Source organism: Nesoenas mayeri (genome assembly GCF_963082525.1).
Source record: "Nesoenas mayeri genome assembly, chromosome: 2".
Lineage (NCBI taxonomy): Eukaryota > Metazoa > Chordata > Aves > Columbiformes > Columbidae > Nesoenas > Nesoenas mayeri.
The window spans coordinates 114,151,560-114,162,785 of record NC_137543.1 but is presented as its reverse complement, the minus strand read 5'-3'; the positions used below and the strand labels follow the sequence as shown (position 1 = coordinate 114,162,785).

General features: G+C 42.3%; 1 protein-coding gene across 1 annotated transcript in view; it reads right to left on the bottom strand.

Annotated features, from left to right (window-relative positions):
* Positions 1–4,425: 4,425 nt before the first annotated feature.
* Positions 4,426–11,226, bottom strand: part of AOAH (acyloxyacyl hydrolase) — a gene marked incomplete at its 3' end in the record, with an annotated part of 82,532 nt that continues 75,731 nt past the window's right edge. The window contains exon 22 of the mRNA XM_080338718.1: positions 4,426–4,554. Within this exon, the coding sequence (XP_080194844.1) occupies positions 4,426–4,554 (129 nt within the window). The remainder of the gene's footprint in view (positions 4,555–11,226) is intronic.

Sequence of the window (11,226 nt, the reverse complement as noted above, 5' to 3'; positions counted from 1 at the left end):
ATTTTCACGGCTTTTTAGTGAAATACTATCTCATTACTTCACTATTGTGAATGCAATAGTGGAATACTTAAAATCGCTATTCCTGTTATATATTTACAATTGAAACACTAAATTCTGTTAGCTTATACTGTTTTCATGCTGCCACTTTTGTACTTGCTTTTAAATCTGTTTTTCTTTTTCTGGTGTCTTTAAATATTTTCCGTCTACGTATTGATTTATTTTATTCATTTAAAATAAAGCATAAAACACTTTCTGCTTTTTTTTCATAATGTCATCTATGCATTTGAGATTATAATAATAGTTTGTAGGCTGAAGAACAGCTGCACTCCACACCTTGTTTAAAAGAGGGATTCTATTCAGTATGTTTATTCCAAAATACCACTTGAATTGGGAAATAACATGATGCTTCAGGGGTAGCTAGCACTAAATTTTGTAGTGGGAGGCCAGATGGTCCATGGGCACTTACTATGAACTGTTTGGAATGTATCTGAATGTAGAGGCTGCTAGAGGCCAACAGTTTATCAGGTTTGAGAGGAGAGATGGTTCTTTTGTGTTAGAGACAGGGCAGCAGAGTAGCAATACAACATGGAGAGTGACATTTCATGTGTGGATACACAACACTCTGTCTACTTAAACTTCCAAGCAGATGTTAATAAAAATTGTTAAATATTATATTATGAAGGTGTTAGGAATGGAACTGGATCTAAGGTCATGACATACTTTTATTTAGGGTAATTGGGCTATTATCCATTGCAGAAACTAATCTGTGTTTTTTCATTACTGAAGATGAAAAATTGTCCTCATGGAGGAAAGGTAATAAGTGTGACAGATGATGTACATTAGAAAAGCTGACCTGGATGGTGAGTTGAAGGCACAAGCTGTCAGTGATGGTGACGTGTGCTACTGAGCAAGCTGAAGCATATGACTCTGGCTTAGCATGGGGCACACATGCTTTACCCACTTGCACTGGGGTATGCCTCCTCCCTTTCCCGCTTCCCTGCCTCTTTTTAAGGGTGAGCTGTGGAAAGTTTTTCAAAAATCTTGCAGGGGAGTAGTTTGCTTCCTGAGCATTGCAAGACAGGCACAAGGGAGCAAGGAAAACAGTGTTGTGCGGGGTGAGACTTACTGTGGGCTTTTGGCAGCTGGCGTATTAGAACTTTGATCAGTGCTAGCAGCACAGATACTGTAAAGCTTGCTAACAGAATCCTAGACACCTTGCAAAGAATATCTCTGATTTGGGGAAAGTATCATGCCAAATAAGACTGCAGGGTTTGAAAACCTTCAGATATAAACATTAGAAAATTATATATTTCATCTGGATATGAGGAAAAGCTTCTCTGAGGGTGCCAGAGCACTGGAACAGGCTGCCCAGGGAGGCTGTGGAGTCCCCTTCTCTGGAGACATTCAAGACCTGCCCAGACACATTCCTGTGTGATCTGCTCTGGGTGAACCTGCTTTAGTAGGTGGCTTGGACTAGATGATCTCCAGAGATCCCTTCCAACCCCAACCATTCTGTGATTCTGTGAAACATACCACTAAGTGGTGAGAGCTTTAAATTCTACGGGTTATTTTTTTCACATTTGTAACAGATCTTTTTGGAAGAGGCCAGACTCCAATAGCTTCAGGTAGCTGTAGATGTTGTGCATCTCAAAAACAGTTGCTACTGTGTGATTTCAAACAAAGCTTCAAGTTTTTGCAAAACAGTTTATGAACAGAACAAGATTAAAAAACCCCTTCCCATTTGCAGTGTGCTAGAACTAGCCAAGGACATAATCCTCCCCTGTAATCATGTGCTCTTAACTCTGTCCCCAAAAGCACCTTCATAGACTGTTTCTTCTTGATCTGTACTGCTATATAGCTTGAATTTCATGGAACTACACCTGGCTTTCCAAAATAATTGGTTTTTTGCTTTCCTGTTTATTTCTCTTCCTCATTCATCTGTCACTTTCAACCAATCTAAGTGCCTGGAAACAGTTGAACTAATGGAGTAGACTAGGATACACGGTTTGCTAGAATAAACAAACACATTCAAAATTATTCGTTTAAATATAAGACATTTATTTTTAGAATGGTACTGGTAAGTGATTGATGGTTGAGGTGCAAATCGTCAGCTGGTTTTGGCATTCCTTGAAAGAATGGAGAGGCACAGTGGTTGTAAAAGCTCATGGCTTAAAAGGCCCCAAATCCATCTTTATTTGCAAATAGTTACTGCATTAGTTACAAATCAAGTTTTTTACACAGCCTAATTCTGAGGTGTGGAGCTCGCCTCAGGCAGGAGGACTCATGGTTTGGTTAGTGCTCCTTCAGCCAGGGACAAGCCCCTTTCATCAAGTCCCTCAGAGTCTGCTGATGAAGCACAGAACAGTTGTACTGGGCAAATCTGAGAGCTTTGCTTTAGGATTCAGGTATGGGGGTCTCAGGTAGTCTTTGAGAAGTTGCTGTTCTAATTTTATAAGAAAGTTTTTCTCCGTTGCTCAGAAATTCAAGATGTTCGCTGATAAGTCTATAAATGGAAAATGCTTTGCTCTGGGCAATGAGCTTATTTTAACTAAGGAAGTTTCAGTGTTACTAGCTTGTAAAACTCCTAATTGTCATTATTAAATCCCAAACCCAAATGAAATACAACACTTTGCAATGAGATTGCCTGAAATTTTGGCTTCTAAACATGTACTGTTCCCTTCCCCCTTTTAACTGCTGCATTTCTGTATTTTGGTGTAGAGGAAATTATCTGATATTCTATAATTATTGTCTTCTCTGTACTTGGTCTATAGTAAAGCCACGTGGATGCATTTGTCTCTGTCCTTGTACTGTTTTTTAATGAAAGATAGGAAGCCTGTGTAAGTAATGAATATTTAGAAGGTGTTCTATCTGGCCAGTACGCATCAAATGTTATGCTGTTTGGTGGAGATAATTTGTGTAGAAAGCACATGGATTTCCTACTTTTAGTACTAAATAGTCTTCCTTAGACATGCCTCTATGGAGTTGAAACTGTTTCTTGGGAAGCTGGGTATTTTGGTAACATCTAAATGCCTTGAATGAATTTGGGCCTTATTAGTAAGTATCATTCAATTAAGGAACGTATTCCCTTTTGGTTTCCTAAAGTAGGTGACTTGAGTATTTCCTTAAACGTTAGCAGTTGCCCCAAAGGAATTTCTATCTTAATAAAAGTTGCAGCATTGACTGTACTTAAAAAAAAGGAAGAGACTCTAGGGTAGAAATAATACGTGCTTTAATCGAAATAGTATTTGCCAGGTCACCTTCTGCCTTTTCAAAATGCTGAGCAGATGCATCTCCTGTGGCCACGGCCAGTGTGGTGAGGTCCATACATGGCCAGGCCATCACCTTCAGCTTGGACCACAGCCCAGGAGCTGGTACATGGGTGACCCAGCCAGACAACAGGGAACATGTTCTGAACAAACAGCAGAGCAAATCTACCTGAGCTTTGGCTAATTTGGACAGGGTTTAGCCATATCTTGCTAACACTTTCTATTTACCAGACTTTTTTTCCACATATAATTAGTGACATTTTATGCTGTCCGATCCCTTCAGCAGGGCTGCAAGTAGGGTAGAGCTGTCTATGTATTTATTAACTTATTCATCTGTTTTGCTAAGGGCATTGGATAAGTTGGAGAAAAATAAACTACTAGTAATTCTCAACCTTCAAGTCTGTGTATGAAGCACAGCAGGTAAGAGCTGCCCAGTATCTTCAGTGATTCATTAGGTCATGCCCGTGAAAGACACAGGACTGGGCATATCATTAGGAAGCAAAAGAGTAAAGCTGTACTAAAGCTTGAAGAAGCAACCTGTTTTAAATACACGTAGGGTTGTCAAGTTACTGTCTCATTAATGGGGGGAAGAGAACTCAGCAAAGTGTTCAGTCAGCCTGCACTAATGGTGCCAGGCAAATCAGAATGCTTGTTATTCCTGGCACATTTTAATAAGCAAATAGCAGCTAAATAATGTATTGACAGTCAGGGCAATTGCATACAGACAATTTATAGCAACATCATGAGTTTGGGGTTCCCCCACACTCCCTTGGGATCAGATTAACTGTTGAAACAGTACAAACTGAAAGCCCAGAAATAATGTTCTGCAGGGGAAAGAAAAAACGAACAAACAAAAAAAGGTGGGGCTTGGAGTTTACTATGTATGGAAAAAAAAATCATACAGATTTGCAAACCAGTACAATAAATGGTCTAACTAGCAGGTATCCTTTGATTTTTATTTTTGTAGCTCCACAGAAAAAGCATAGCCTATTTGTGCATGTGAGTTACAAGCTGAAAAGAATGCTGTTTTGTTATGTCCACTGCTACTGGCTCTGATAACTTGCCCTCCCCTTTTTTGTGTGTCTTTAATCATCTTGTTTTGTGGAATGCACTGGGAAGCATCACCATAAACCATGTCAGGGTTCTAGCAGTCTGGAAGTCAGTGTCCACCTTGATCTTTGAATATAGCTTCAATCTGCTCGTTGAATGGATTCTCCTTTCCAAGCACTTGAGGCCATTCACGTAACGCCTTCTGCCAGGTAATGCTTGTTCCAAGGGCTCCAGCAATCTGCAAACAGCACAAATACCATCAACTTCTTGTGCCCCTATAATGTAGCTGTTTCATGCCAGCACTTAGGAGACTCCAACAGAAAGAAGACTCCCCTGTATGGCCACTTGATGGACTGTAACCTCTAACCAAAGAAAATACTGCACTCCAGTTGCTTCAATGGATGGAAATCATTCTGAACAGTAAAAATAAGATAAGGACCATATATCTGCACCTCCCTGACCAGTCATTTAATCTACTTATAGTCTGCAACCACTTGCTGATGCCTGTGATGTCTGGTTCATAAACTTGTATTCAAAAGCCCTAGAGTCTGATTTTCACACACCACCCTCTCCACCAAAAACAAAACAAAACAAACAAATAAAAGCATTTTGAAAGTGTTTCAAAAGCACCACTTAGATACAATGCATAAAACTGTCGCAAGCCCAAAGGAATTCATGCTCTCAAACACTGCTGATACTTCTAATAAATACTCTGTCTGCTGTCCTACAAGGAAACCACGGGTGTTGAGGAAAAGGAGGCCCAATTATACCTAGGTTCAAAACCACCCAGCTCTGATGCTCTAAGGTTGCTCCTGCTGCTGGTTGTCTTCAAAGCTTTTTTCCATGAGACCTACAGAAGTGGTAAAATAGCTTTTCTCCTCACTATCAGAACCACTCTAGCTTTGACATAGAAGTTAAGCACCAAAGAGAAATTGCATCCGTTATATCACCAGGGTGCAAAATGTTAAGGGCAGGAGAACAGGGAAGAGAGAACAGCTCAGTTCTCCTTTAACCAAGTTTTTACATCCTGCTAACACATTTTTGTTTCAATTTCTGACCCACAATTATATTCTGCTATACAGCAACAACATTTTTAATCCTAAAACTCGCTCTGACATGGATTATAATTTTGAGACTTAACCAAGGCTAACGAAGCCTTTTTATTAAGGGCCAAGATGGCTTCATGGAAAAAGTATTTGAATACTGATGTTTCAGAGTTTGGGACAGACTGGAGCCTTTGGACAACTGTTGTGCACTTCTTTTTAAATCTTGTGCTTTTTGAAAGAAGCTCAAATGATGGACCAGGAGACAAAAATTCTATTTTATTCAGAGCTAATATGCAAAGAGACACATTTGTGAGGTGGAAGCTCTTAGACTCTGGTCACTCAAGGTCTCGCTAAGTTATTGGAGGAATTGGGGGTGAGAGGGATGGGGAGATTGTGCAACAATAGGTTGTTTTCTCCTGGTCAAAATTTCTAATGTTAAAAATGTGGATTTTTATGGGACATCCTATGGCTGCCAGAAGACTGAGACTGGTCTCTTTCAGAGTGATCCATTCTGGCATGATCGTCTCCAAATCTTCTTTACAAGTCCCTAAGCTTCATTTTTTTTTCTTTTCCAGAGTTTGTTTGTTTAAAAAGCCCTACTACCTTTGCATTGTGCACCCTCTGCAAAAGTATTGCTGGAAGTATGCTCTACAATGTGTCTACTGTTGATTGGAATTTAAGGCATATGTGCTTAGACTGCCCTAAATTAACGTAGGTCCAGCTCAGACATCATTTAATGTGGTCCTAATGGTTTTGGTCATCTACTTTGGATGAGTAGCATGGCACATAGAAATGTTCTTGACTCTAGAAATCACTTTTATTGTAGGTCTTTTTTAAATTCCAAAGCTCCTGTGCTTTGAGGCCTGCTACAATTCATACAGTTTTGCAATTAATTTTTTTGTGAGGACGACAACCCATAAGCAGTATTTTAAAATAAGTATTACCTATTCCTCATAGAGCCCTAAGTGATCAAAACTGGGAGGCGGCTGTGTTTTTCAGCAGCTTCTGCCTATCTCTTTCCTCTTTCTGCACCAATCTGGTGATGTGTATGTCTCTGAGCAAAGTGTAAATAACCAGCTGATTTGATATGCATCACTTCAGTGTTTTTCTCTCTCTTTGTGGTTTTGTTTTTCCTGCCTGGATTGTGCTTTGCTGTGTCTTAAGGAAAGAGAAAAAGGAGAATCTAATCATGCTCAAGCTGTGCTTTTCTGGCTGTACATAGTCATTAAGAATCTTCCAAGTGTCTCAGGTTCCAGTTTTTGATGCTCAGGGCTTTTGCATTCTCTCTGGTAACTTCATAAAAGCAAGAAATGAAGCCATTTATGCAGGATCCAGTTGAAATCATAGAATCATAGAGTTATTTTGCTTGGAAGAGATCCTCAAGATCATCAAGTACAACCATAACCTAACTCTAGCACTAAACCATGTCCCTAAGAACCTCATCTATATATCTTATAAACACCTCCAGGGATGGTGACTCCACCACTTCCCTGGGCAGCCTGTTCCGATGCTTCACAACCCTTTCTGTGAAGAAATTTTTCCTAATATCCAATCTAAATCTCCCCTGATGCAACTCAAGGCCATTTCCTCTTGTCCTATCACTTGCTACTCAGGAGAAGAGACCAACACTCTCTATGCTACAACCTCCTTTCAGGTAGTTGTAGACAGTGATAAGGTCTCCTCTCAGCCTCCTTTTCTCCAGGCTAAACAGCCCCAGTTCCTCAACCACTCCTCATAAGACTTGTGCTCTAGGCCCTTCACCAGCTTTGTTGCCCTTCTCTGATCTTGCTCCAGCACCTCAATGTCCTTCTTCTGATGAGGGGCCTGAAACTGAACACAGGATTCGAGGTGAGGCCTCATCAGTGCTGAGTACAGTGGCACAACCACTTCTCTAGTCCTGCTGGCCACACTATTCCTGATACAAGCCAGGATGCTGTTGGCCTGGCCTTTTTGGCCACCTGGGCACACTGCAGGCTCATGTTCAGCTGGCTGTCAATCAACATCCCCAGATCCCTCCCTGCCAGGCAACTTTCCAGCCACTCTTCCCTGAGCCTGCAGCACTGCCTGGGGTTGTTGTGACCCAAGTGCAGGACCCAGCACTTGGCCTTGTTAAACCTCATATAATTGGCCTCAGCCCAGCAATCCAGACAGTCCAGATTCCTCTATAGATCCTTCCTACCCTCAAGCAGATCAACATTCCTACTCAACTTGATGTCATCTGCAAACTTAATGAAAGTGCACTCAATGTGCTCATCCAGATCATTGATAAAGAGATTAAACTGAACTGGCCCAAATACTGAGCCCTGGGGAACACCACTCATGACTGGCCATCAGCTGGATTTGACTCGGCTCTCAACAACTCTTTAGGCCCAACTGTCCAGACAGTTCTTTATCCATTGAAGAGTGTGCCCGTCCAAGCCATGAGCTGTCAGCTTCCCCAGGGGAATGCTATGGGATATGGTGTCAAAGGCTTTACTAAAGTCTAGGTATACAGCATCCACAGCCTTTCTCTCATCTACTAAGTGGGTCACCTGGTCATAGAGGAGATCACATTGGTCAAGCAGGACCTGCCTTTCATAATCCCATGCTGACTGGGCCTCATCAATTGGTTGTCTTGTATGTTCTGTGTGATGGCACTCAGGATGATCTGTTCCATGACCCTCCCTGGCACTGAGGTCAGACTCACAGGCCTGTAATTTTCCAGATCCTCCTTCTGGCCCTTCTTGTATATGGGCATCACATTTGCCAGCTTCCAGTCAGCTGTGACCTCCCAATTTGGTCAGGACTGCTGATAAATGATTGGAAGTGGCTTAGTGAGCACCTCCACCAGCTCTCTCAGAACCCTTGGATGGATCCCATCTGGCCCCGAAGACTTGTGTGTCTAGGTGGTTTAGCAGGTCACTAACCATTTCCCTTTGGATTATTGGGACTTCGTTCTGCTCCATGTCTTCCAGCTCAGGGGGTGGGTACCCTGAGAACAACTGGTTTTACTGTTAAAGACTGAAGCAAAGAAGGCATTTAGTACCTCAGCCTTTCCCTCATCCTCTGTCACTATGTTCTCCCCACATCCACCAGTGGGTAAAGATCCTCCTTAGCCCTCCTTTTGTTGCCAATGTATTTATTAAAAGCACTTTTTGTTGCCTTTTACTGCAGTAGCCAGGCTCAGCTCTAGTTGAGCTTTGGCCTCCAATTTTCTCCCTGCATAACTTCACAGCATCTTTGTATTCCTTTTGAGTAGCCTGCCCCTTCCTCCAAAGCTTATAAATTATCCTTTTATCCCCAAGTTCCAGCTGCAGCTCTCTATTCAGCCAGGACAGTCTTCTTCCTACCAGCTCATCTTTTAGCACACGGGGACAGCCTGCTTCTGTGCCTCTAAGATTTCTATCTTAAGCAGTGACCAGCCTTCCTGGGCTCCTTTGCCATTCAGGACTGCCTCCCAAGGGACCCTGTCAACCAGCCTCCTAAACGGTCTGCCCTTCAGAAGACCAAAGTAGCAGTTCTGACCATCCTTCTTACTTATCACAGAAATGCATGGCCTTGTCATCCAAACAGAGCAATCAGCTGTTCTAGAGAGAAGTGATGCCCTTGAAGCCATCTGGCACTCAGAACAGTTCACTGTGAGATTTCATCGTATGGGACAGATGCTGAAAAAGAAGTCCCTAGGCTTCCACCATAACAGAAGAAGTCAAATGCCATCTAAAGACAAGTGAGATGGGCTTTGGGGAACTGTGCATCCAGACACAGCTCTAGAGGGAACTTAGCAGGACTGAGTGATACACTTTGCTTTTAGGTGTCAAAAGGAAATGGTGTGAATTTTTTCCACCTATGTCCTGAGCTGGGTGTTCTGGATATCCAAAAAAACCAAACTCATGGAGCCCAATTTTAGCTTTGAAACATAAGAGTTATGCCAAGAATGAGTGTCTTGTTTGCAGCCTTCTGTTTTGCAACTTAATAAAAACATGCAGGGAACCTCCTTCCTTCCCAAGAAATTTGCAGTAAGATAGCATAGTTCTGGGCCTGGCTAAGCAAATGAGTACTTGGTGTTTATCCCTTCTTTCAAGGGTTTTTAAACATAAAATACTGCCTAGAGTGGGGACTATAAGAGCTTCAAGAGTGTCCCAGCCTAGCCTTTTTTCCAATGCATGAAAAAAACAGAATAGCTCTAATGAGACAAGGCAAGTTTTGCCTTGTTTTTTCCTTCTCCTTGCAATGCTAAGTGCACAACTCTCAGTTAGGGAAGTTCAATTCCCTTCCACAACTGTCCTGCATAGATGGACTGCCGGATATCCATGCTGACATCTGCTTCTGCAAGGCTTATGCCAGCAGATTATTTTTTTTAATTAAAGAGCAGATAAACAGCAGGTAAAATCCGGGGGCAAATCCCAGATACCAGCTTATCCTGCCCACTGCTGTAACGTAATGACTAAGGATCCTGGTACCTTTCCAGCTTTCTCTTGGCAGAGAGGGGCACTGTGGTTCTTGTATCCCAAATTCCAAGGTTTCCCTGTATCTGAAGAAAAGAGCTAAAATGTTTATATTTTCCTTGCAGTGCTTCTCAGTTCAAAAATGTGTGAATATTTGTGAAGTGCTTTGAGATCTTCAGAGAGAAAATTCAGTATAAATGCCCAGGCTAGGTCTTATCCATCCTGTTTATCAGTCAAGCTGTAGGTAAGGCAAGGGGAACAGCTGCAGAGATTGAAGTAAGAGCCCCATTCACTTGATGAGCCACATAGCACCAATCCTCTCCCAGTAGGCAACTCTAGATGGTATAAAAACTGTACCTGGCCAGAGGCATTCACGTCAGGATAAAGTAAAACTTTAAATAAAATTAGTATGAGGAGGGATTGAATTGCTTATCATCTCTCTCAAGCATCCGCTTAAATATGAACCTCTGCTCACACTTCCCCTTCTTTTTAAGAGAGCCAGGCTTTCAGAGCAGAGTGCTATGGCTCAGTCCAAACAGTGGTATGTTGATAACAGACATCTGTATACTAGCAGGAAAACAAAAATGGATTTAAAACGGTGGATGTTTGGATAAGGCTAATTAATAAATCCTAGAAGGGCAATAACTCACTTGAAGTGAGACATATCTACAGCTGGCACCTTGACTGTAAGGGAAAATGTACCTATAAAAGCATTAACGTCATCCTAACAGCAGGAGGGGGAGATCAGAACCGCTGCAGGATGCCAGGTCCCCAGGGAGTGAAATATGGCAGCGCTTGGCTGAGTCCTGCAGCTCAGCACGCCGGGGGATGCATGTAGGTTTGCAGCTGCCCTTCAGTACCCTTTTGTAATTTTCTTCTGTCTTAGGCAGGATCTCGCTAAGATAAACACTTGCTGCCTTCAGGTCTGTGCTATGTTTCAGCTGCTGGTGGGATACGGGATGTGGGCTAGAGCCTGGACAAAAAGCTGTGATCCCTGAGCTTGGCTCCCTCAGTGGCCTGTGGCTGGGGGTTATAAGAAGCCTCAGAGTGGGACATAAAAATAATGGAAAGACCTTTTCTTCTTCACTCCAGACCCTTTGTATCACACAGGTTTCCCAGATGGCAGGGTTGGGAACAGGGTTCATTTCATCACTGTTTTCACTCTCATTTCATTTGCCAAGTTTTCTCTAATCTCTTCCTTGCAAAAGGCCTGCAGCAAAAAATACAGATGCACTTTCTCCATGTCCCCAGGCTGCAAGCTTATACTTCCACGCAGCTATCTGCTGGTACTGTTTGGTAGCAAGGCAGGAATTTCTGCTATGAAGGAGTCCCTCTTTGAACAGGAGGCTCTTTTGACTTGGCAAGGCTAAGCAAGCCACTGTACTGCTCCAGTTGACCAGCACAGGTGTAAGAGATAGCAACTAAAATATGTATTTTGCC